At 39.7% G+C, this 27,386-nt stretch overlaps 2 protein-coding genes across 3 annotated transcripts; both read left to right on the top strand.

Annotated features, from left to right (window-relative positions):
* The first annotated feature begins 29 nt into the window (after positions 1-29).
* si:ch211-117n7.7 (uncharacterized protein LOC751622 homolog) lies at positions 30-12,333 on the top strand. 2 transcript variants are annotated; one of them, XM_039783384.1, is made up of 13 exons: positions 31-255; positions 7,265-7,368; positions 7,463-7,568; positions 7,702-7,821; positions 7,970-8,000; positions 8,103-8,148; positions 8,445-8,574; positions 10,284-10,321; positions 10,409-10,488; positions 10,596-10,678; positions 11,158-11,236; positions 11,369-11,490; positions 11,599-12,333. In XM_039783384.1, the coding sequence occupies exons 1-13, from the start codon at positions 164-166 to the stop codon at positions 11,618-11,620; spliced, it is 1,053 nt and encodes a 350-aa protein (XP_039639318.1). In that variant the 5' UTR covers positions 31-163; the 3' UTR covers positions 11,621-12,333. The 2 variants fall into 2 exon arrangements, with proteins under 2 accessions (XP_039639319.1, XP_039639318.1); XM_039783385.1 differs by lacking the exon at positions 11,599-12,333 and having other exon boundaries at positions 30-255; positions 11,345-11,482.
* A 1,052-nt stretch (positions 12,334-13,385) lies between these two features.
* On the top strand, positions 13,386-26,803 carry tm9sf3 (transmembrane 9 superfamily member 3). The gene is made up of 15 exons (XM_039783382.1): positions 13,386-13,584; positions 14,604-14,799; positions 14,948-15,070; positions 17,418-17,578; positions 18,233-18,310; positions 18,849-18,980; positions 19,240-19,406; positions 20,061-20,155; positions 20,279-20,409; positions 20,963-21,102; positions 22,421-22,489; positions 22,595-22,741; positions 23,318-23,401; positions 23,541-23,617; positions 25,166-26,803. The coding sequence occupies exons 1-15, from the start codon at positions 13,489-13,491 to the stop codon at positions 25,231-25,233; spliced, it is 1,764 nt and encodes a 587-aa protein (XP_039639316.1). The 5' UTR covers positions 13,386-13,488; the 3' UTR covers positions 25,234-26,803.
* Positions 26,804-27,386: the final 583 nt, after the last annotated feature.

Here is a 27,386-nt window from a genome sequence, read left to right as displayed (position 1 = left end):
CTACCTTAACAATCCTAGGTACCTCCCCTTCCGCGCGATTAAACTGCACTCTGATCAAACTTTATGTTAGCTGTTATGAACCAAGGGAAAGAAACGTAACTGGGCCAGAGGTTGGAGTAAATATTAAAGTACATTAACTAATAACCTACTGACGTGACATTAAATGGCGAGGAAGAGGGTCGTCAAACAGGATGGTACATCCTCCGCAGCCAGCAAAGTTCAGAGCTCTGCTAGAGTCCAGAAGGAGAGCACACCGTGAGTTTAAGAACTTAATTTACTTCACTTGAGTTATTAGTTTACTTTGGCAGTTTTTTTACGTTAAAGTGTTGTGCTCAGGTTGCGATCTAAAGGAAGTCCTTCTCTGCCTGTGTTCTCGTCAGTATACTACTACTTCCTCAACTAAGTTATATTTTGGAGATCGTTTATGATTGCATTTCTGTTATAGGGACCAGCTGAAATGTCATAATTAACCTAGCAAGTAAGAACTGATATTTACCAGATGAAAACAATGACACCCTCCTGTGACAAGACGTGTAATTGCTTTGCTTTGATTTATGGATTGATATATTTTTTAGAACACCCTATTATATTAAACAATTAAGATCCTAGATTTTTTTTTTTTAAATGCAGGAAATGTGTATTAACAACAAAAGTGGAAGGGACACTAGTGAAAGGGTTAAGCTTAACCCTTTCACGCATACAGTGGACAGCAATTCAAACGCAATTTCTATGCCTATGCATGGGCTTTGGTAGTCTGGCTATCACCAGACCAAGCTTAAGATATAACATTATTCTGAGTCTTGTGCTCTGTATTTTCCACTACACAAGAGGCGTGATCAATGGGCAAAGTTCAAATGACTCTGTACAGCTCTGTACGCAATTGGATAATTCTTCAACCAATCAGACCAACCAGGGTGACGTAGCAGCGTTAGCGGCATCATCAACGCAAGTACGTCTCGCTGCATAGATATATATCTATGGTCTCGCTGCAGCCCGCGGGAAGGCGGGGCTTGCCTCTTTTTTTGCCTAGTCACTCCCCATATGCTCGAACGGACCAAGACAGCCTGGTAGCATTTTTTACTAGGAAGGAAATGATTTGGTTAAATGCCATGTTTTCATTTTTAATCTTTTAATTTTATTTGGAAAATGTTATATCCATAAATGTAAATGGTCTGAAAGAAAACTGAATATTCACCAATTTAAAAATGACATGAAAATATATTATGAAACTTTAAAAGGACTGATAAATAAGAAAGCCATCCGGACTCTGAACATTTACAATACCTTACAACCTCTTTAATGTAAATGTCATGCGCCCATTTTTCGTGTATGTATGTATGCATTTCATTTTTTCAATGTGTTTATGTATCTGTACTTGAATAATAAAGTTTTTTGAAGACAAAAAAAAAGACAGCCTGTTAGCGAAGCTGATATAGCCTCTTGTTTTCATGATAGAAACTGATGATGTAGGCTAAACACAAATGACATTTCATGCAACAACAGTGAAGTTTTCATGTAGTTACTGTAATTGGGCCCGTGTACTTTTTCATTCATTTGATTTTATGTGTTCAAATGGAAAACGAGCCATATTTAGTATAATAGTCCTTAAAGATGCAGTAGGTAAGACTTATAAAACTAACTTTCTGTCATATTTGCTGAAACTGACCCTATGTTCCAGTAGAACTACATGGAGCAGGTAATTAAAAAACACTGCTCATGCACACGCATTCTTTCTCCCTTGTGGGGGGGGGCTTAGGAGACCGTTTGGGCTTTAGCAGAAAGGGGGGAGGGAGTGAAAAGTCATCCATGTTCAAATTCTTTGGCTAAGTCCTGGATCTTCACAATCCTAGAATGGTGTGCTGTTTTGTTATCATGGACTTTCATATTAACAGCAAGAATTCAGTCTCCATTACAACCAAATGTACAAAGGGGCAATTCAGTAGAATTCACAATCATGCCAGATGCTCCTCGGATATTCGGCTTCACTCAATTACCTGCACAGTAACACACCTAATCTAAGTATTTCAAAAGGTGGAACACACATACAGATGTCTATACAGTAAAATCGCTCCGTGATTAACGTTATATCCGAGGGTTGAAGTCGCATTTTAACGGGGCAGTGCAAGTTGCTGCTGTGGTTTAGCTGAAGCTAACGCCGCTTGAGCTTTCACGTTACAATATAAAAGGTGTTGACCGTTGACTTAGCTAGCACGCAAACAGTTAATTTACATGTCTACGAGCATGTTAGCAAATCACACCAAGAGACAAATACCGAGGAATATTGATAGAAAGCAGGGGAAACTAGTACTGCCATTATATATTAGCCTTCCGAGCTAGTTAGCAGCTAGCCCCAGAAGCTCATGAAAACAAGGCTTTCACCAGAGCAGTGTTACATTATTTCCGAACCACTCTTTTCATTTCAAAATCGGAAATCAAATTAACGAAGAAGTATATGGGCCCAATTACAGTATACTACATGAAAACGTCACTGTTGTTGCATGAAATGCTGTTTGTGTTTAGCCTACATCATCAGTTTCTATCATCTATTGTAAACAAGAGGCCATATCAGCTTCGCTACCAGGCTCTTTTTTTTTTTTTTTCTTCAAAAAACGTTATTATTCAAGAAAAGATACATAAACACATTGAAAACAGTAAATGCATACATATATACATGAAAAAGGGGCACATGAAATTTACATTAAGGCACTGTAAATGTTCAGAGTCCAGATGGCTTTCTTATTTGTAAGTCCTTTTTAAAGTTTCAAAATATTATTTCATGTCATTTTTAAATTGGTGAATATTCAGTTTTCTTTCAGACCATTTACATTAATGGATATAACATTTTCCAAATAAAATGAAAAGATTCAAAATGAAAACGAGCGTATGGGGAGTGACGTAAGCAAAGAAAAATGGCTGACTTGGATGTGACTTCCCGCCAAGGGGGTAAGCTTCGCTTCAGAACTCGAGCCATCATGGCGCCATTTTGTTGCTAACTGGCCATCACCTCCTGTTAGCATTCCGCTGACCGCCATTTTTTTTTTACGTCACTTGACTGAGAATAACTTTACATCCGAAGCGTTTAAAGACTCTATTTGTCCGTTGTTTATTTCTAAAGAAACACGACAACGTATAAAAGGCTCCATTACCTTGTATCTCACGTTATGGCTCCGTAGCAGATGTTTTTGTAAAAATAGGCTAACGATTGTGTCATAACCAAGTGACTTACTGTCGCACAGTAGAGGAATTACCGTATAGTACAGGAGAAGCTCGCAGGCAGTTTCGACTTACATTAGCTGTTTAGGTTTAATTACTAATGTTAACTAGCATGTTAGTTAGCAATAATTAGCCTGTGCTTATGTTATCTCCTTACATATACCTACACTCTTCGTCTCTGTAAGATTGGGAATGATTGAGATTTCTCTTGGCACAGCTACCAGAACACTTACAACTTTCAGACACGTTGCTCACGTCACATTTACGCTGTCTCTCTCAGTTGGAGGCTGCGCAGTAAAGCTGGCCATCACCGGAAAAGTGCTTCTAATAGCCTTCACTGGTCTCCGTCCAGAGCAACGGGCTCTGTTGGTCCATTATATATATGTCAATGCTTCCCGCAGGCTGCAGCGAGATGCTCCTCCATCAACAGGTTGCTGCCATAGACTGTATATTAACGGACAGCGCATGTCTGACGTCGCCCATTGGTTTGTGGAGATCTGCTATGAGTCGTCAAGTTTGCCGTTACGGGCGCAGCCATCCTGGTTGTGGATGTGACGATTTTAGACGAGAGGGAGGAGCCCTTACACTTTACGTTACTTAACACACTTTCACTGGAAATCACATCATAGTCACGCCCTAAAACACCCCCTGCTTTATCGCCGATTTTAAAATCAACGAGGCCATGATAAAAAAAAAATTAACATCATTCTGTGTTGCAGAATCCTTAAAACTAGCGATTAAGACCATAAACCCATTATGAAAATGTTTACTGAGGTAATAAATCAAGTGAGAACTGGGTCACTTTCTCATAGACTTCTACAGAAACCGAACACCTTTTGCAACCGCATGTGTCGCCCACTGCTGGAATTCAGATAGAATGCAGTTTTAAGGCACTTCCGCATTTGCAGCACTTCGCTGAACCGTCTATGGTTACTGCGCTTCGGTGGCTTAATATAAACAAGAAGCTGCTTAGTCGCTCCTCTATCGTCGTTGTGTTAAACCGCCGATAGCGCGCCAGGTGGATAAGCCAGTTTGTGATTGTTCCCCGCAAAATTGTAACGGAAGCAGGATAGATAAACGTGCAGGTTTCCAGCCTGAGCTGCAGGGCGAAATCAAATCGCCGGCAGATCGGGCTGGGTTTACCCAGCCTAGGATTTTGGTTTAATTGCACATCAGCCACCACAGTAGACACTGGTCTGTCATTCCATACACTGCCACCCACTGGCCAGGTGCTGTAAGTGCTATAGTAGGAGAACCTTGCAAGTTAAAAAAAGAAAAAGAAAAGTGTGTTACTTGATGTGTGATATTTGATGTTAACATTTTTAACAATTTTTTTTTGAGTAATACAGTTGTGAAAATTGTAAAAAAGTATTGATTGTCTGCTGGGAGTATATTATTAATCAACTGTCCACTAAATTGGACGTCATGTGTTGCCAGCTATGTTTCAACTGCAATTCATACTAACTGTGTTTTCATGAAAATACTTAATCTGCGGTAACTGCTTTGGCAGAAAATCAATTAATTTATGTTGTTGGAATGTAATATGTAGTTTCTTTAACAAAAACAAAAAATATACAGTTCATTGGGAGAGGGGGGGAGTCTGTGGAGTTATGAGCCAGGTTCAACATTGCATTGCATTGAACGGTATTTGAATATGTTATACTTGAAAACCGTAGTTTAACACCATTAAAAATATTATTTTATAGTTTTCACAAAATAGATCATTACATTTATTGGTTTGTTAAATACATATTTATAAATTTCAATAAATCAAACACATGCAGAATGAATGGGCTCTTGGCCAGACTGACTTGCAGAGTATATCTCAAATTTGCCGGAAGTTTGTCAGGGTTTTCCTAGGCTAGCAAGGAAGTGTTATGGAATTTTAATATGTGTGGTCGAGGACTAGATTGTAAATATCTCTAAACGTAAGTAAAAGTCATAAATTATTTTTTTCATATTCAGAGTTTTGGTAGTAAACTTAAAAGATAAGTTACATGAATTATTTTCAAAAATACTACAGTATAAAAATGGTTGTCCAGTTATACAAACATTGCACTACATCACACTGCAGTTGTGCATTCATTTAAAAATCTGGTATGAACTTTTGGACATCTTCTAGAAAAGATTTAGAAGTAACTAGTAAAGTAAAAGTGTTAACTCTGGAAATATAAGGCGGCAGTTTGATGGCTGTGGAAATAAATGACCTATATGTTTCCCTCGAGCAGTGTGGGGAAATCAGTCTTCGACTAAAAGGGCTCTTCTGGCTGATTTGAGTGTTAATGAAGGGGGTGGGATGTATTGTCCAATAATTGACAATAGTCTGAATAGCATCTTCTTTTTCTGCTGTTGCCTCCAGGGAGTCAAGACTGACTCCAGTGACAGCCTGCCTTCTTGATTAGATTATTCAGTTCTTCTCACCCATATTAATGCTGCAACACAGACTGGTTGGACATGTGCGGAGCAGCTCTGTACATGCCAATGGGCTTGAGTGTACATTGCCGTGTTCATCTGTTGTTTGAATGTTGGTGTGTTTGCTTTCTGGCATACACACTGAAGCACATCTGAACAGTGAATGGACCAGAACTTCAGTCAGTCAGTATTCTATACGACGTTCCACTTCCGGGATTGCTCCGCCGGATGTCTCTCTTTTCAGCCAGAGGTCCGGTACCTTCCTCTTTCTTTGTGTTGGAATTTAAACTCCGGTGTATTTGTGAGGACTATGGTTAACTGCTCCTCAGATCTCTGCAGGGTAAATCCAGACAGCTAGCTAGACTATCTGTCCAATCTGAGTTTTCTGCTGTTTTCCGACTAAAACAACTTTTGAACGTACACGTTCCACCAAAACAAGTTCCTTCCCGAGGCTATTTTGCAGCGGCACTGGGGCTCCATCCGGCGCTTAGCGCTGCCCATGACGATTGTGATTGGTTTAAAGAAATGCCAATAAACAAGAGCACATTTTGCGAAAAATGCAAATTACAAGCGTTTCCATTAACTGGTTTAGAGTGAATAAACTAGACGACGCAAAGCTTAGTTTCGTCACAAGTTGATGTTACGTATGGTTGTAGATTGCAAACCGGCTTGCTAAATCAAAGAGTTTAGAAGCTAAGTTCTTTGGTTAAATGGAGAGAGGTAGCATTGTATAAACTGGCCACCTGTGCAGAATCCAGGGTTGTGGCAGAGACATTTGGTGTCAGTGAGACAACCGTTCACCGCTGTGTATACACGGTGAGCAGGGCCATACGATTCAAGCTGTCGATTCAATTCGTCAATTTACCCGACGTGGCTGAGGCACAGGCTATAGCACAAGTGTATGGCGCACTGGATGGGACCCATATCCCGATCCATCCTCTGTCTGATGGATACCGGGACTATAGTCATGTGAGTTACATGTTCGCTACATCACAACTTATTCTGCAAAGCTGTTTCCATCTCCCATTTTGCACATGAACTCTTTTTCGAAAAAGGCAAAAACCACCTCAAGCGAGCGTAACATGTTTTTTTGAATTTGAGGACGTTTTGAATTTTTTGAATTTTGCCGTTTATATCAACATTTTCTAATGCGATACTTCAAAATGCACATAAAAAAACATATATGGAAACATTATTGTCTGAATTGTGATTTGAATCAGAAAAATGATTAGTTATTTCCACCTCTTGCATCTCACAATCGTTGAAGTCATGTTAAGTGGCTGGGAAGTGAAGCCTCTCCAGTGTTGCTGTGGTGTTGATTTGGTGTTGTGGCACTAGTTCAGACTGGACATGTGTTGCTCAGAGAGTGTCAGCTGGTCTGGCTCCACAGAGGGGATTTAAAAATCACCAGTAATCAATAATAACTATTGTTAAATTACAGTAACAGATGGTGATGCATAGTGCTCTTAGTCCCCTCAATTGTAGTCTGTTCTTGTTTGGCTTAGTTACAGAAATCACAATACAAGTATTTGAGTTAGTCTGTATCTTTTCAAGGGCCCCTAGATGGTCAACCTCCATTTCTGACGGACATTATGTAATGGTCAGTAGTCACATACAAAATGTCTCTCTCTGTTCTCAGGTCCCGATGGTGGCTGAAAGGAGGCTTATTGGCTCTCTTTGTTATCTTCATTTTGCAGAGAATACTCCCAGAATTAATCCAGCACCTTGTTTACACTCACAGACGTAAGTAAATTCCCTCCGTGCCCCTGGGAAGTACTATAAATCCTCAATTTGCTCACCAAAAAGGGCCTCACTTCTCTTCTTTCCCCGTTTGTAGTCAGGGTGCCGTTCTTTGTTGACCTCAGCCGACCAGCTGACCTCTCCCATAATCACACCATCAACATGTACTTAACATCAGAGGAAGGAATCTCCCTTGGCGTATGGTGAGTATAAGCCAAGTTCAACATTTCTTTTTCATTTTTCTAGCATATATATATAAAAAGGCAAATATTTTTCTGTAATGATCCAGTGATTGTTTGTGTCTCTAAGTGAGTGTACTGTTCTGAACTGTTCAAGGCACACTCTCCCGAAAAGTCAGTGGAAAGAGGCACAGGGGAAGGACTTGGCATGGTACCAGAACACTTTAAGGGATGGAAGTCCAGTTTTTATATATCTTCATGGGAACACAGGCACAAGGTATGATAAATAATGCAGTTGTACTATAGTTTGTTCCCTGAATAAGCCGAGTAGAAATTCCACACAGCTGGACACATTTGGCTTTGTTTTTCTTTATTTAAAACACCAATGTATTGGCACTTGTGTTGCCTGTTAATCATTCCTACAGGGCAGCCCCTCATCGGATAGGAGTTGCAAAAGTGAGTGATCACCAACACAAACATTAATCTTTTGAAAGTCTAATAAGAACTAGAAAGTCACAGTAGCCATTCTGATGACAAATAAGCGTTATATGTCAACAGGTATTGAGTGCACTTGGTTACCACGTGCTGGTGCCTGACTACAGAGGTTGGTGAAACTAAAGATTTATGACTCTTCATTTAAACATATTTTCCATCTCTATGCCTTTCTATTGATTGTAATACACAACCTTCTCACATTGATTAAATACTTTTTGCAGGCATAAGATTATTGTAGAGTAATGCACCCACGTGCTTGATGAGTTGTTTGTTTTGAGGCAGTCAAAAGACAGCAGTTGAATTTAAGGTCAGTGTCTGGTGCAGGTTTTCCTGCCACCTGGTGGCTGTGAACCGCATCTCTGTGATCTGTCAGTGAGTAGTATATGATGTGAGAAACTCTGGCAGGGTTTGGAGATTCCACCGGGGAGCCAACTGAAGCCGGTCTGACCACGGATGCCCTCTATGTGTACAAGTGGGTCAAAGCACGCAGTGGAAACAGCCTGGTTGTCATCTGGGGACACTCTCTTGGCACTGGGTCAGTAAGGAAAAACTCCCAATCTACAGCATTTTCTTTAAGTAGACACACAAATACACAATAAAAAAAAAAAAAACAGGTCACTGTTGTAGTAACTGTTTTGGAAGTGCATTGCATGCTTCTCCTTTTTCATAAAAAGCTTGCAACATGTACACCTTAATGACACTTTTGCTATTTGTGTCTAATCGATATAACTACAAAACGTGCCTGTTTGGAATGGGCCGATTGCTTCACCTCCTGTATTGCTGCTTGCAGCTTTCTCCAGAACCATTGTTCTCCGAAATAACTTACAGAAGGCCCCCAAAGCACTTAATATGCAACTGTAGGCCTATAATACTGACTTACAGTGTACTTGTACTTCAGAGGAAAACATACATTATATATGCTGTAACCTACTGCGCATGTGTGGGGACGCACCGAGATATCCCGATTTATAGATAGATACAGCCACAACCTATAGCAGCAGCATGATGGCCCTAATGGCTGAACAGATGAAGAAAAGAGCTTCACACACAGAAACACAAGATGTTTCAACAGGAAATCACTACAGAGCAAAACACTTGGCATTCAGCACAGAATTACAACAAAAAATACTCTAAACAAAAAATACTCTAAACATTAGTTTGTTAGAGATAAGAGATTAGTTAGGTAATTGACTTACTATATACTATCACTGTCGATGTTTAAAAAAAAAAAAAAGAAAATCAAAAATACAGTGTCTTACAGACAGAGCTTGATACAAACTGCAGACAGATCTCACCATATTCAATACAATCATGTCTGGCAATAAGATATAAACTCAAAGCAAAGTATGTTTTTAGACAATGCTGGTAGGAGAAATGGTAGGAATTTAAAGACTCTCACACACCAGCCTGACGGCTGACCTTCGGCACAAAAGGCAGTCGGACTGACTGCCTCCCCGAGTTGGTCAAAAAAAGTGCCCCGGACGCCGACTTGAGCGTACGTTCTGCGCATGCGCGAGACGTAATACCTCTCCATAACAGCAAGCGGCGCTAATCTGTATTGTCGCCCCAAAAAATTAAAACCGGCAGCTGATTGGACGAACGCGTCACATGGGTCTGGCTTCTCCAGAATTTTCAAAACCAGACCATCATGTCGGCTTCTTCACCGAAACGGGTTTCTGAAAACATTTTAAGCGAGAAATAGGCCATGCAGTTGCTGAATCTGTCTTCATCTCAGATCGACAAAGGTCAGTTTAAAAGATTTTCGTCCGATTTTGAGAGACTCTAGTCATGCTCATCCTGCTCCTCATTTCTGGCTTAGCACTCCACCAATCAGATTGGTCATTGAGTCCGACTGCCCGCCCTCCGACCCAGCAAGTCAGGTCGGCCAAAATGAAGGCCGACGGCCCCTCCAACGGAAGACGGCACGGAACACACCGAACAGACTTGAGTCACTGACCTATGAGACTGTCTGTCTGATGGCCGATAATTGGGTTGGTGTGTCAGAGCCTTTAAATAAATTATTTTTATTTTTATTTTATTTAAATTGTTGTGATGCTACTTTTAATTTAATTTGCTTGCATAGTAAATTATTTAATTGACATTGTACATTCATGACAGAAATGATTGAAATTAGCCCACAGCTACAGTTAAACTGTCAGGAATAAGTTGAAGAGGAAACTGTTAATTGAAACTATACACAAAATGACACAAAACAGAACTTGAGGATGTTGCTCTTCTGTGCAGAGTGGCCACTAACGCTGCAGTAAAACTGATTGAACAAGGTAGGTTTCGCTCCCAGGGAATTTTGGCAAATAGAGGAAAATAATTCCAACATCTGAGCATGACGACTTATTTCCTCCTGTTTTCAGGTGAGGTTTTTGATGGTGTGATGCTGGAGGGTGCATTCAACAGTGCTCGACAGGAGATAACACTTCATCCATTTACCTGGGTAAACTCATCTAACATATTGTTTTTGTTATTTGGTTTGTTCATTTAATTTCACCGCTACTGCATTACCCATAACCTTTCAATGTTTTATTTTCTGTCTGTTTAAAGTATTACTGGAAGTTTCCGGGCTTTGGCTACTTTTTCCCGGAGCCATGGGCAAACAACAAGGTTGTCTTTCCTACTGAAGAAAAGTAAGCTTTCATGAAATGCTAACATGCTTGCTATACACAACAGTTAAATATTAAACTAGAAGGGCACTCGGAGAGCACAGACCTCCGCCAAGGCAAGCTCTATCTCACAATGCTAATACAATGAGAATTTTCCCAGTCGGGGACTCATTTTTCCCAATTATTCAACAACATCACATGAATTCAGCACAAATGCCCTATCTCGCAACGGTAACAAAAGGGGAAAATAATTTGTGCATCCTCCCCGTGAATCAGATCCGCTCCCAAATTTAATGGGTTCTTCAGGTTTCATTAAATCTGGCCAGTAGTTTTTCCGTAATCCTGCCGACAGACAAACCAACAAACGAATGGACGAACCAAACTGAAAGCATAACCTCCTTGGCGGAGGTAATGATGCATAATATCAAACATTGACCAGCTATTATTATTGTTATTACCACTAAAAATGCAATGGCTTAGTATGTGTTTTTGTTATTCTGCAGTTTGAAAAAAATGAGAAGCCCAATCCTTTTCCTTCATGCACTGGACGATCACTTAGTTCCCTTTCTGTTTGCTCAGCAGGTATTACCGGCTACTTTCAATCTGATACAATGTAAACTGAGATGGTATTTTCCTTATAACTGTAGCTGATTAAGTCTTTACTCTTGGATAACTATTTGTTTGTGGTAGACTTTCTTTGCTTTTCCCTCCTAGATGTATGAGGTAGCAGTGAGGGCCCAGAATGCAGAGCGAGTCAAGCTGGTGTCATTTGACGGCTCTCAGGGGTATCTGCACAACGGCTTATATAGAGATCCCGGTCTGCCAGACATCCTAAAGTGAGAAGCATTTCAGTAATAAGGCTTGAAGTGATTATATTCTGGCTCAGCAAATATGTATCTGTTTTATTTCTACAACATGTATATATCATTATGTCTCCTCTGCAGGAAGTTTTTGCTGTCGTTGTAATGTTGAAAAGACGGCTGGAAGCAGAACAACCTTGCCAGGCTTCGGACGCAGAGCGCTGGTTTAATTTTTTACATACTACATTCAATTGTGTTTGCTTTGTCTTTACAGCTGCACATATGTTGCATAAGTATGTGATTTACTTTAAATCAGATTTTTATGATTTTCTTTGTGTTTAACATTCATTAATTTAAGAATGAATGCAAAAATTGTTCAGGCAAAATTCAGTTATGATTTTTAAGATAAGATTTGCTTGTTAAGTGCTGATTCCCCCTCTATATGTGGTTGATTTATTTTGAATTATCAGAACCATAAATAGCAATTTTCATTGGAAATGTGATTTAAATGTACCCTCTACTGGGCATTGTTGTGTGGTGATAATGCTCATCTATAAAACTGGATAATGAGTTTGACAATCCAAGGCTTAAGATGTCAGGTACCAGTGACATTTCAGAACAATACAAGGACAGCAGCTGGGAAATGTCTGTGGTTCTGAAGTTCTTTCAGTTTAACCACAGAATATATATAGTGCATTCAGATGAGTCATTTTATATAATTTAATATATTAATAGTATAAAGAATATCAGATTAAATGTCATTGCAGTTTACTTAAAATAAATGTGATGATTGTCTGTGTCAACCAGCAGTGCACTGGTCTGTCTGCCTTTCACTTTTGTTCTAACAAAACACACATTAAATTGGTCTCATATAACCACCTTGCAGAGTTCATGTACTTCATGTGTTTAAAATGTACTTAATTTTGTAAAATACCAAATCTGTGTTTCTTTGTTTTTTAAACAAAACAATCTGCTGACTAGCTCTCAATGTCAGGAACACTATGTTGAATATACTGAATGTTTTACCAGATTTCTTATTGAACCAGGCCTTCCAACTTCATTTTGTACTGATACACATCTACATTTAAATATACTGTAGTTGTGTATATTGATGTCAAATATAGTTTGTTTTATTTGATACATTCAAATCTCATTACAATTTCGAATTCAGTTATATATCACATTGTTTGTAGTTGTTAAATGACACTTTAAAGCTCAAGAGCATGTATAAATAGTCCTCGACGATGGATCTGTCTCCTTTTGAAGACAAGGTTTGACTACTATTGTCCTATGCTATTGTCCCACATTTACAGAACAGTATCTCGAAAGAGAAATACAATTGGAGAACCTTACTACATGCTGTAAATTGAGTATTGTTATAAATATAGCCATTTTTGTATTGTACTTGGTTGTTGTAGTTCTAATAACAGAAGTACAACCAACTTCATTAATGACTTATAAAGTGAAGCCGTCATAGGTTCAATATTATGTTCTCTCAATAATCCATCTATGAATTGGAAGGTCTTAACCTGCGGTATTAAGTTATCCGCACTATCCTCAGGGGAGGTACATCCAATAGATCAAATTAATGGTTCAGGTTGTTGTGAATGCTTTGAACTGCATTCCAATGCATGAAAAGTGAGACATTGGTCTCAACACAACTTCAGGCCCATTAGTGAATAGACCTGTTTGTTGTGCGCGTGGATCGTGTTTCATGCGCCAGCCCTGTCAAAGGTGAGGTGAAGCTCCAGTCTTTGGCAGTCGGATGACGTGGCTGAAGGTTGCGGACGATGCGCGGACAGAGTTCCTGTATTCACCGTTTGATCCATCGCTTTCCACTAGGACTGGAGGCTGTAAGTCATGTGATTGAATTCAGCCAATCCAACGTGCGTGCGATGTGCGTTAGTAAAGCGCTTACGCCATATGCGTACGACAGCATCCCTAAAATTGCCTCTGTCATACAACCAGGAAGAAGGTGGGATAGCCCTACAAAGCTAACATCCCCAATCTTTCTGCATACTTTCTCCGAAAATAATGGGATCTTCCAGGTGGAAGGTAGCAGCGGCGGCGGCCTTCCTCGCTATAGTGGGCTCTTTATTACCTGTAGACGCAGATGAACATGACCACACGGTAAGACGGCGTTTTGAGAGGCCGATTGAAAAGAGGGAGCCTTGGAAATAATGGACGATTGTGCTCTGTGTAACCTGCTAACTGTAACGTTAGCTGCACACAAAAAAACAGAATTACAGAGACGACAGAGTGCATGTCTTGGCCTGTTGGGTTATGTATTGTTAATGTTACTTGGCGAGCTATCAAACAGATAGGCATTCAATTACGTTAGCTAGCTAACTTGTCACCACTTATCGGCCTAAGTGCTTATGGCTAGCGTATGCATTCTAGCTTGTTAGCACGTCTTCCACACTGGTCTTCACAAGCTTTCTGCGCCCAAGTTAGGCTAGCTAGCGTTAGTTAGCTAGCTAGTTGTTCAACAAACCCAAAACTGGCAAAATTAATATGTAAATCTTTTAGCTTCAAGGCCGTCCCGACAAACAGGATTTTCCAGAAATGATATCCTGTTTGCGAAACCAACGTTGCATTATGTTGAAACACCAGTAAAACACCGGGGCCTCTCGCTATTTCTTCGTCGCTTTAGTTAGACCCAGGCGCCCTAATTACAACTGATTTACGAGTTAATAGTGTGTATTACATTGTCTTTCTCACATAATGTAACAGGAAACGGATATACATTGAAATTAACTTCACTGACTGTAAGCAAACATGGTTAGCGTAACGTTACACCACTTTTTTTATAGTGTCACACTCATGCAGCGATAAGTGTGTTACAGTTTATTGTTTGCATGAATTTGAATGCAATAGCTAATAAGTTTCAGTTGAATTGTTAAGATAACGTTACCGTTGACAAGCCATCTTTTAACCATAGTGTCTAAATCAAATGTCTCTGTAGCTAGCTGCTTTGTTTTGTTAGTAATATCAGTGTGTGGACATGTAACCTGGGAAAGTAACCTATAAGTGTTACTCCTATTTTTATTTTTTTATGTCTGCTAAAATATGATTCCAGTAGGAATAGAAGAAGTGGTGAAGCATTGCTGGACTTAACAATAAAAGAGTCCTTGTTTTTCCTTTTGCAGTACACAGATAAGGAGGAGGTAGTTTTATGGATGAACACAGTGGGGCCTTACCACAACCGACAGGAGACATACAAGTACTTCTCTTTGCCCTTCTGCGCGGGCAACAAGAAGACAATCAGTCATTACCATGAAACACTCGGAGAGGCACTGCAGGGAGTGGAGCTTGAATTCAGCGGCCTCGACATCAAGTTCAAAGGTATTCTACTGTTATGACTTTCACTTGTTGAGTACATACAAACTCATGGCAGCATTGAAATAATTGTCTCTGCATCTGTGGGTCTATTATTTTTCACACTTTATTTCCTAACAAAAAAAATATTGTATTTATAATCGATCCCTTGTAGATGAAGTCCTGCAGACAACATACTGTGAAATTGACCTGGACAAAGCCAAACGGGATGCCTTTGTCTATGCCATAAAGAATCACTACTGGTACCAAATGTACATAGATGACCTGCCCATCTGGGGTAAGTGATACATTTCTTTTCTTTTTTAAATCTGCCTTTATGTTTGACAGACCTCTAAGAAATTGCCAGATACTGAAAAATGTCTGTGTTGTGAGCTGTCCTGTGATTTGTATTTGTATTTTCTGACTCTTGTCTATCTGTGTCTTCCATTCTCTCGCCGTTACTTATTAGCTCATTAGCCTCTCACAAAGGGTTGCAGTGACACTGTCTTCTTGTGTATCAGTGTGTTCAGATTGATATTGGAGAAGTTAAACCAGTTGTTATTTATGGGTGGGACTGTCCATTCATCCTCGGCCAACCTACTAGGGGTGTGACGGTACACTTTTATATCCTGTATGAAATGGCTTACTGAAAGGCACTCAACTCAGTACTGTGGTGAAGTTCAGCATGTTTGAACAATGCAGTGCTCTGCTTGATTAGCTGCTGTCTTTAGTTACTGTCATCTTGTCTGGCTATTATATTGTAGAGAGTTGTATATATTAAACGGAGCAGATAAAACTGTTTAACTATGAAATCATAAACATCATTTTTTTTATAAACTGAAATGCTAGAATTACTATAAAATGTAGTTGTGATGCACATTGCAGTAGGGCTCTACTGAAAATGTGTTGGTATATGAAACCGGCTTGACATACCATATCAAACCTTGAATTTTGCGACTAATTACACCCCTACAGCTTAAGGTATTTGTGCACTGCATTCACGTGTGGAAAAGAGCTTTTGACCCTAACCTTGACTGGGAAGTAGAGCTGAGCGATATGGAGAAAATCAAATATCACAATATTTTTCACCAAATGCATCAATGTTGATATTGCAACAATATTGTAGCGTTGACAATTTGTGCTTTCACAAAATATTAACACAGTGAGAGTTTTGATATATATTCACAAATACCGTGGGTATAATGACTAAGTGGGTAAAGGCAAATATTAGAACAGCTAGAACAGTCTGATATATATATATATATATATATATATATATATATATATATATATATATATATATATATATATATATATATATATATATATATATATTAAAAAAAGAAAAGAAAATTTCATTCATAATCTAAGACAATATCTAGTGTCGTGTCGATATAATATCGATATATTGCCCAGCCCCTACTGGGAAGTGTTGATTGTTCTGTGCTAAGAAGCATTTTCATGAGCCACTTTCATTTCAGACACTTCTTAATGCTGCAATTCTAACAAGCTATCAATGTGAACACTTACATACGTGGTAGTAGTTTGTAGAGTGGTGCCACTCCTACAGGTGATCAAACATGACTGTGTTAGCTGATGTTGTTGGTAGTGGGTGGGGCACTGGCATTTACTTAAACAATTCTCTATGTTGTAGGTTACATACTCCTGCCTTAAACACAATAAATAAATATAGACTTTAACCTCATGTCCGGTTTGCCAGCGAGTTAACTAGACCAGTGCACGTATCTTGTCTGAGACGCGTTTGGTTTGGGTTAATCACAGAAAGCCCGGAGCAGCTGATCTTTTAAGTTACGTTACTTTCTGACCACAACACATCTGAATCACCACTTCCTACAATATCTTAAGTTAGATTTAGCTCACCTGCCCAATGTTGGTCAATTAGACTGAAAACATCGCCTGCCAAGATTAATTTGTTATCCAGAATAATGAAAATAAAATTCTCGCACTCACAATTCACCTCTGCATTTGATTTATTGGTCGACGTTTTGGTCCCAGGGATTTTTCTCAAGACACGTAATGGTTGCTGGGCTATTCATCTTATCCAAAATAATGTGCATTTTTCGTATATATCATACTAATAATCAGAAGCGGTGTGATACTCCCTGAAGAGGCAAAAGTATATTGAGGGCTTCATGAAAAACTTTCTCATTAGTGAGCCTTTATTTTTTTATTTTTTTTCTCAGTTCTAGTGGCCTCACATCTGCTACTGTATGTGTTGCCACAATGGAATAGCATTGAATTTCTATATTAACATTCAATTGATCATGTACCCATGCAGGGGAAAAACAGAAGGATACATATGCAGTGCGTTTTAAGACCTAGAATAACCGGCAGCCAGGAGGTGGATTCAGTGTGATTGTTTTAGCATCAAACTGATTTGCTTTGAGTCAGAGATTATTTACAGTTTGATAACCGCTGAAGCCTTAGGACTGTATGTAACAGATGAATACAGACGATGATGATACAAAGTCAATGAGCAGCAGTGCAGCAAGTGGCCTTTATTTGGCATTTATTTACACACCCTGATTATTAATTTTATGTAACCGAAGCCCAGTGTTTACACTTGTCCATTTGACCACTTCTGTGAACACCCAATCTCTAATTCAATGTCCATTTCTTTAAAGGTATTGTTGGTGAGGCGGATGAAAACGGGGAAGATCATTATCTGTGGACGTACAAGAAACTGGAGATCGGCTTCAATGGCAACAGAATTGTTGATGTAAATCTGACCAGCGAAGGCAAAGTCAGACTCGTGCCAAACACCAGAATCGCGATGTCTTACTCTGTGAGTACTGAATTACCCACTGGTCCTTTCTTCATGCTTATGCTCCTTTCATGTCTGTAGTGTGTGTCTTGTAATCTTATGGGGCTCTAGTTATTTATTTATTTAGTTTTTCTTCCTTTTTACTTTTATTAGTTATGTATGGGACAAGTACAGAGAAACATTGACTGTTGCAGAGGCAGTATCCAATGTTCTGAACACGTGCATACTGTATAGCTAAAGCTAATTTTCGACATGTCATGTAAACATGTGAGTTTACAGTAGGTCTGCTCGATTATGGAAAAAAAATATAATCGCGATTATTTTGGTCAATATTGATAATTTAACACGGTTGCTCGTTGACTTCTGGAAAGACGTTGCAATTATTGAACTTAAAAAAACTGTAAAAAGTTGAATAAATCAACAGTAAAAAACACATACAGCTGTGAAATTTGCCTTAATAATTTTCGTATTTAAACATTATTTTTTCATTCAGAACACCAGAGAAAACAAGAGTTTACTTGCGAAATGTAATGAGCTGAATAATTGTTTTTTCTCGATTATTCTGTTTTTTGTGATCATTGGGAGCCGAAATCATAATCGCGATTTTTAAATTCGGATTGATTGCACAGCCCTAGTTTTCAGTCAACCTATGAATGTGCACCTTTCCTATCACAGGTGAAGTGGAAGAAGTCAGACGTGAAGTTTGAAGACCGATTCGACAAGTACCTTGATCCCTCCTTCTTCCAGCACAGGGTGAGTTGAATGTTATATGTTTGGTTTCAGATTTGTGCTTCATCATGCAAGCCAAGAACGCCAGTGGCTTGTTGTAACAGCACACTTGCATGTGAGCTTTCAGAAGGTACGAGTTGAGCCTTGCACCATGATAAGTATGGTGTAGTTGACCAGTCTGGTAACTTTTGGCTGACTCCTTGACTCCCCCACCCCTCCAGCAGGGGGCTCTCTATAAAATGACATTTAGCTGAATGAAGTAATCCAATAGCTACTACAGCCAGGTGATGAAAAAATGTGTTTCCTGCCCTGACTTGTAGCCAGAAGCTGAGCCAGCTGAGAGCGGGGTTTTTATAAACTTGTATATGTGTGATTTAAATACCTTGAATATCCTGAGTCATGCATTCAGCAAGTTTTTACTGACAATGTTTTCAAACCACTAAATGGTTCATTTTGTTTCAGTGGAGCTTTAAATATTTGATGTATTCGGTTTTGATTGAATAAGCTTTGTACCGTAGTAACTTCTTAAAATAATTGTTTTCGTATTCATTCTTTTGTTTAGATTCACTGGTTCTCCATCTTCAACTCCTTCATGATGGTCATTTTTTTGGTGGGTCTGGTGTCCATGATCCTGATGAGAACACTAAGAAAGGATTACGCCAGATATAGCAAAGAGGAGGAAATGGATGACATGGTACGCTTTTAAAAAAAATGTTTTTATTGACTTAGCAGTTTGCTCTTGAGCACATTGTTATTTGCTGAATGTAACATTGTGAGTATTCAAATTTCAGGTTTTGACATCCTTGTTATCTTTTGAGTTTTAGTGATTGGACAATTTGTCTTTCAATTCTTTTAGTCATTGTTTTTCCTACTCATTTCGTAAGTAATGGACAGGGTGGCTTTATGGTGTCCCATCTTTCTCATTTTGCATTTTTGTCACTGTGCACCATCAGGACCGAGACCTGGGAGATGAATACGGGTGGAAGCAGGTACATGGCGACGTGTTTCGGCCGTCAAGCCATCCACTGATCTTCTCCTCACTCATTGGCTCCGGCTGCCAGATCTTCTCCGTCTCCTTCATCGTCATCATCGTCGCTATGGTCGAGGATCTGTACACAGAGTGAGTCGTTGGCAGCTGACTGCCTGGTTGTACCTCTTTGTGGTAATTGTGGGGTTGGGCGTTCGATACCAGGTTCCATTTTGGATCCAGTTCCTTTAAAAAAAGGTAGATCTGTCGCGCTCCGAGTCAAATGAATCTCATATCAAATATTTTATTTCCTGTCAATTAATATATTGCCTAATAGGGGTGGGGGGGGGGATCAATACAGCATGGTATCGCAATATTTTCCGTGGCAATACTGTATTACTGTAATACTGCAATACACAGACGCCAAGTATCAATCTTTTATTATATGTCAGTTTGTCTGCTTGACAATCCTATGTTGCAGCAATAAAACTGAAGTGAGATGAACAAATGGAGAAATTTATCTTTTTAGATAAAACCGGTGTTGACAAAGTTTCCTTATGGCGACATAATTTGAAATTGGGAAGAAGTTGGAGAAAGGTAATAAATTGCAATATTTTAAAATCGCAATAATATCGTATTGTGATGATATCGTATCGTGAGGCCTCTGGTGATTCCCACCCCTATTGCCTAAGACCACTTTTGAAATCATTTTGCCAAAAACAAATACACAATCCATCAGGAAAAACGTAATTTTTAGTTCCTGATTTTGTTTTCGGGACTGCACACTCACATAACTTTTCTCTGCAGGAGAGGATCCATGCTGAGCACAGCCATTTTCGTGTATGCTGCCACCTCCCCTGTCAATGGCTACTTTGGGGGAAGCTTGTATGCAAAACAAGGAGGTAATAAAAAAATAGTCCATGCATCACATTCTCTCTTTTCTGTGTACCAACCAATGGCTTTATTTCCTTTTTCAAAGTTATCGTAAATTTCTCACATGATGCTGTTTATTCGTCTGAACACAGGCAGAAGATGGATTAAGCAAATGTTCATTGGGGCCTTCCTGATCCCAGCCATGGTGTGCGGGACTGCCTTCTTCATCAACTTCATCGCTATGTACTACCACGCCTCCAGAGCCATCCCATTTGGCACCATGGTGGGTTTGACACAGCAACACCTCCCTAAAAACCACAGAGTTCCTCTGAGTCAACAGCTTCACTTCATCAGTGCGGCTGTGCTGCTGCACTGTGGGGGAAGGGATATGACAGAGAGTTTATCAATCACGGAGCTGATAGACAGATGAAGTAATGAGAATAGTGTAGCAAGGATTCAGGCCCAGGCGATTAAACTGCATCTCGTCGTTGAAAATATACGTTTCCATGGTACAGCCTAGAAAATTGTCCTCATCTGAAGATCATTAAAAACAGCTCACATCCTATGAAAACACTTTCCACATGACACTGTTTCCCTAAACTCAGTGCAGTCTCTTAGGTTACTTAACTGCCAACAGCTGTTTTTGGCTAGACGCAACACTCAAGAGCGATGAGTCTTATCACCATAACATCGGATCCATCCCAAGTGTCAAGTAACCCTCTTGAAATCAAACCGGGAAAAAGCCATGTTCTAACTGCACCCGCCGAACTTGTTATTTCAACAGACGTGAAAACGCCACAACACGGAATATTGTGTTGTTTTTTTTTTCCCTGCAGGTCGCTGTTTGCTGTATTTGCTTCTTTGTCATTCTGCCGCTTAACCTCGTGGGAACAATTCTGGGGAGGAATCTGTCTGGCCAGCCAAACTTCCCCTGCCGAGTGAACGCCGTGCCGCGACCCATCCCTGAGAAGAAATGGTAGGTGTGACCCAACACAGGCAAGGTCCGCTTAGTGTCCGAGTAAGGTACGCGTTTTGGAATTTGCCCTGGAGCGGGGTCGGAGACAGCTGAAATCGTCGTGGTACGTGCACACTGTCCAAAAATGTCAATTCAAACTTACCATTGATCGCAGACGACACACATTCTGCCCATACCGTAGTAGTACTGGGACAAACAATTATTGTTATCAAGTCATCTTTTACTATGCTAATAGTTGACAACGTGTTCATTATTTAGTTTATAAAATGACATACCTTTCACAAGTAACCCAAATATTTTCAATTTACAATGATATGAAACAGAGCCGATATTAAAAAACAAAAAAAAAAAAACAGCAAATAACCAGCACATTTGGAGGGTTTCTATGGGATGAATTAGATGCATAAGCTACACTGCCTGTTTAAAAGGTTTGGAATATCCTGCCACAAGGCAGTCAGATGGCTGAGAGGACTACTCTGTTTATGAATGGTCTTTCATGCTTTCAGCTTGTAGAGAGTCCTCTTTACAAATATGTTTTTGCATGAAGGGTTTGCAAGAAAAGTGATGTATTGTACATGGAGAACACACCGATGCCCAATGGTTCAACCAGACTAAGTGAAAGGGCAGAAAGAGTTGGAATGGTTGGATCGGTATTTGTTTTTGTATTTAATTTCAATGGAGGTTTTCATCGTTTGGAGCCCCAGAAGAAGAAGAATTCAAACTATTTCAAATGTAGATAATACATACATGGTGTTGGAATTATACTGTTTTTTTTAATATCTCTGTTAAAACAGCCATTAATGAAGGAAAAAAGAAAAACATCAATGTGTGTATTGATGAAGTAATCGCCGGAGCACTACTGTGGAGCGTCCGGCATGCATTCAATTGGCATAGGGCTTGTAATGGGGAGTGTAAAGACTCAGACGGCAGTGAGGCTGTTGTGCTTAAAGCATCACATTAATCCCAAGTGTTGTTCAAGTGTTAGACATCAGTATAGAAAAGGGCTTTGCTGTCTATACAAACTCTTAGGGTAATGAAAAATGGCAAAGCAATAAACTTGAGTGTATTAACATTTACAGCCTTCTGCCAAGCACTGTTGCCAGCTGCCAACAGGAAATGGTCCATGTGACTTTAGGCCACTGTCAGACTCTGCTTGAATTTCCAATTTGTGTCTCCCTTTTCATTCTTTCTTACCATAGCACAATAAGTCATGTACCTTTGCCCAGAAGTGTCTGTGGGGGGGGGGATCTGATGTGCCCACTTGTATACAGTGTTCAATGTATACAGTCATATTCATATGTTGACTGTTGTGCGTCAGGTTCATGGAGCCAGCTGTCATCGTCTGCCTCGGAGGAATCCTTCCATTCGGATCGATTTTCATTGAAATGTAAGTCTGTGCTGTGATAACGAGAGAGAGAGAGAGAGCCGTGTGTCGGGAGATACTCGTTGCAGCAGGTGACAATGTTTTTTTTTCCCTGTCCTCGTTCTGCAGGTACTTTATCTTCACGTCCTTTTGGGCCTACAAAATCTACTATGTGTACGGCTTCATGATGCTGGTCCTGGTCATCCTGTGCATCGTGACCGTGTGCGTCACCATCGTGTGCACGTACTTCCTGCTCAACGCTGAGGACTACAGATGGTGAGTGTGGTCATGTTTTGCCACAGTGTTTGACACTGGGTTTTCCCAAACAGTCATAGAGTTAGTGGTGGAAAATAATGTTGGCTGTAAACTAGAGCTGGGCAATATATCGATATCCTATCGATATCGTGATATGAGACTAGATATCGTCTTAGATTTTGGATATCGTAATATGGCATAAGTGTCTTTTCCTGGTTTTAAAGGCTGCATTACAGTAAAGTGATGTCATTCTCTGAACTTACCAGACTGTTGTAACTGTTCTATTATCTGCCTTTACCCACTTGGTTGTTATATCAACATTACTGATGATTAAATGTAAAGTAAATATTTTGTGAAAGCACCAATAGTCAACACTACAATATCGTTGCAGTATCGATATCGAGGTATTTGGTCAAAAATATCGTGATATTAGATTTTCTCCATATCGCCCAGCCCTACTGTAAACCTCAGGTTCACCTGCCTCAGTCCCAGAGCTGGGCGAATTATTAATGATTCAAAAAGGGACCTATGCTACTGGTTAAGTGTCTCTTTACTCACGTTCGTCAAATTTTTTTTTTTTTTTTTTTTTCTTTCTAGGCAATGGACAAGCTTCCTCTCGGCTGCATCCACTGCTGTTTATGTTTACATGTACTCCTTTTACTACTACTTCTTCAAAACTAAGTAAGTTTTAGTCTATTAACCACATACCCACACAAGTCGTATTATTGGCAAAAAAAACAAACATTTAACAATTCATAGAACAAAAAAGAAACTTCAATCATCAAATGCATCGCTTACATGTTTTATCCTCGTATCTCAGGATGTACGGGCTGTTTCAGACATCCTTCTACTTTGGCTACATGGCTGTGTTCAGCACCGCCCTAGGAATCATGTGTGGTGAGTCCCTCATCCAGTTGTTAAATACTTTAGGACCGTCCTGATCTAAAGAAATGCATGACTCTTTGACCGATAACATTCACAGAATTCAGCTTTCATAAACTCCTGATTAAGTCAGAAGCGTGTAATTGCAAAGTCTGTTGCAGGTCCTTATCTTAAAGAGCCAGTTCCCCCCCCCCAAAATCAAATATACAGATTATTTCTCTTACCCATAGTGCTGTTTTTCAATCTAGATTGTTTTGTTGCTCCAGTGTTGGAGATATCGGCCGTAGAGATGTCTGCCTTCTCTCCAATATAATGAAACTAGATGTCACTTAAATAAAAATACAGTTGAAACACTCAACAGCAATGTCTTTTTCGAGAAAGCATGACTTGGTTACTGAAGATAATCCACAGTCCTGGTTGTGAGCAGTTTCATGAAGGAACTATTTTCTTTGTACTGAACTACACCCGCCAACCGCATCACAGCGCAGAACAAAGCGTACTCATGGACTCATGTATTTTAGATTTTAGGGTCAACTGTCCCTTTTTAAACCTCTTACTTTTTTTCTGCGTGGGTAGTTTCTCCAAGTGTTCCAGGTCCGATTTACCAAACGCTCCTAACTGCACAAACGGGGAGTTTTAACTTGATGAATGCTGCCTATTCATGAGGAGGTGCACGTTCGTGAGATTTGATGATTAGCATAATGATCCCCCAAAAAGCTATATAAACCTCGCTGTTAAGCTCGGTTTGTGCACAAGTTTAATTTAAAAAAAAAAAAATAAGGTAGCAGTGTTAGAAGTCAGAGGGGACCCAAAACTACGGCATGTTATTAGAGCAGCATGGTACTGTGACAGAGATTAAGAGAGTGGTTGACCTCAAGTTGGATGCTAAAAAAAACATCTTGCTAAACCAAAGCAGCGCATGTTTTTAGATGGGGGTTACACCTCTCAGTAAATTGGCAAAACAAGATAATGATGAAAACAGAATGAACAGAATATTAATTTTAGTTCATTTCATACATATTTAAACTCGCAGAAATCCATTCAGATTAAGGTGTTTTCATTTTTAAATCCAACGAGTGTTTCTCCCCCTGTGGAGGGAGGCACAATTCTAAATCTGAATAAATGCTACAAGTTTACTTATACGTGCCACGTATGAACAAATTAGTACGTACAAGCAGTTCTTGCCTGTACATTTTTAATTTTTTTTATTTTTTCACATTGGTTCTTGGAGTGCAGTTAAGTAGACCTATTTCCCCAGCAGCTGCAAGCCAAAGTCATTCTTCAGCTTGAAGATTAATCGGCCAAGGCTGGCACCTTAAAGCACCTTTTGTGGAGCTTTCTCCATCTGCGCTCGCTTCTCCAGGGGGCCTTCTGCGTTTGTTGGATGTCAGACTGCTCATTTTGTAGACATAGGATGTGCTTTTTCTTGCTCAAACCTTTTTATTGGATACCTTTTTACCAATAATCAGTTTATCCTGTGATGGATTTATCTGCAAAGTGAGAGTAGAGCGATGACTTGCCAGGCCACGTAAAAGAAACTCACGGAACACATTTGTTTTCCAGGTGCCGTTGGATACATGGGAACAAGTGCCTTCGTGAGGAAGATCTACACAAATGTGAAAATTGACTAAGAAGCGAAGCAGCAACACAGGGATATTAAATGGATTGTCCTATGTGTATCCTGAAAGGCGGCGGGCACAAGTCATTCTTTATTACTTTTTCTTTCTTGCAAAGAGATTGTGAGAATCTCACTTTGTACAATGTAGGTTTTTTTTTTTTTCTCTTCCATTTTCTGAATGAATTTCAACGCCGCAACTCGGAACAAGTGCAAATCTGCGGAAGAGATATCAAAAGGGTTCTGTTTTTATCAGTTGCTTTCAAACAAACGGTGGGGCAAACATTCAAGGCTGACATGGCTTCTCTTTTCCAACCCAGTCCCACCTGAGACCAGAGAACATACATGTTTATTGATGGAATGCTCTCTTCAGTGAAGAGGCCTAAGTGTGTTGAAAGCCTTTTGTTCTAGTGGGTCAGACTATTGGAGAGTTGGGTTTATGCCCGTGTTCTGACTTGATTTCTATTTTGTATTCTTGAAGTCACTCGAAATATCGTTAATACGTAAAGTTGTTTGCTTCCGCTTTACTTCCACCGCAAAAAGATGACTTTGGAAGCTGTCGTCACTCAAGAATCATTTCCCCGTTTTTTTTTGACGATTCTTAATTCCGTTACAGTAGCAATCCATCCAGTTGTTGAGGGAGATTTTAGTCCTGCTGTAGTCCTGCTGCAGACGAGAACAGAGGGACTGCTCAACGGTTGAGGTACAGTAAGAACCGATTTTTAAATGGATGTTTGATGTGATCCCATTTCCCCGTTTAGCCGGGGTTTTCTTAATGTTTGGGTTTGAATGAAGTCTACTTGTAAAGATAATATATGGATGGGTGGGAATGTATATAACCTTAATGTACCTTTAGATGTAGATCCCAAATGTATTTTCGTTGTACAGATTTACTACAGGGTGTTTTTTTTAAAATGAATCAGTTAAAAACAAAAGTTCTTTTCTTTTCTTTGGTGCTTGGGATGGGGCTGGTGGCGCTGTTACATCTTGCCTGAAATTGCATGAAAGTTTCACCAAAACATCTGGCCATCAAAATCCACTTCAGTCAGCGCTGTCGTTTTCTTTTCTTCCCTCCCTCCGATTGTGATCATCTTCTCAATCTCAAAATGTAAAAAAAGGTGCATTTTGATGACAGTAGGCCTGCTTATGGACACTTTTTTATTATTTGGATTTCATATTATTTAAAGCTTCAAAAGGCTCTACATCTTCGGGTAAGCCATTTCCCTCTTGTTCTGTTGCCTAACCTGAAACATCATTTGTGAATGTCAGAAGGAATGAGGCGATTGCTTTGTTTCCGCACACACAGTGTATAAAGTGAAGTTTATGTACACTTAAAACTAGATGTTTTCATAACCACACACGCGGTGTGTTTCCAATGCTTTTTCCTGTTTTGTGTAAATACAGTATGTACCCTACTTGTATGAGAAGTGGCAATGCCTTTTTTTTTCTTTTCTAATTTCCAGTTCTCCCACACTGAAGTTGATTTTTGGCACCTCCTGTTGTGTACCAATGTCTGATTAGACATTTTGAACCTGCATATTAACTTGCTGTAAAAAGAGAAAATAAACATGTTTATGTACAGGGGTTATTAAGCGTGGTTTTGACTTTGAGGGTAAATACTTTTGTAATTATTAATTTACTGTATTACAGTCACATTGACCTTACAGTAGTACAGTGTTTTCTGCAGTGTCAAGGGGAAGGTGAATTCAATTCAGTCAACAGGTCAGTGATCCTGACCTCCTGCTTAAAGGTGCTCGAAGAGATGTCGTGTTTTTTAGGCTACGTTTTGTTACATACAGCAAACCTCTCCTCCTATCCGCTAGCTGTCTGTCCCCTGAACACACTGTAAAAAAAAAAAAAACGGTCTCTGTAGACAGCTCAGGGTCCACAAACGCCAATAAAAACAAACCAACTTGCACCACCAAACATAAGTCTTCCAGCCAATAACCGACAAGAAGGATTTGGTTGAGCTGTCACCGCAGCAACGTTAGCATGTAGGCTACTTCCACAATGCGCGTTCATGACTGTTTCAGGAAGGGAGGGGACGGGATGAGGAGGAGGGAGGGATGGGATGAGGAGGAGGGGGGGACGGGATGAGGAGGAGGAGGGAGGGACGAGCTAGCCTCTGTTTTGTTTGAAAATACTTTGAACGTCAACAAGAAGTGACGT

The sequence above is a fragment of the Perca fluviatilis genome, chromosome 19, assembly GCF_010015445.1.
Source record: "Perca fluviatilis chromosome 19, GENO_Pfluv_1.0, whole genome shotgun sequence".
Taxonomy (NCBI): Eukaryota; Metazoa; Chordata; class Actinopteri; order Perciformes; family Percidae; genus Perca; species Perca fluviatilis.
This window is presented reverse-complemented; position numbering and strand designations above follow the sequence as displayed.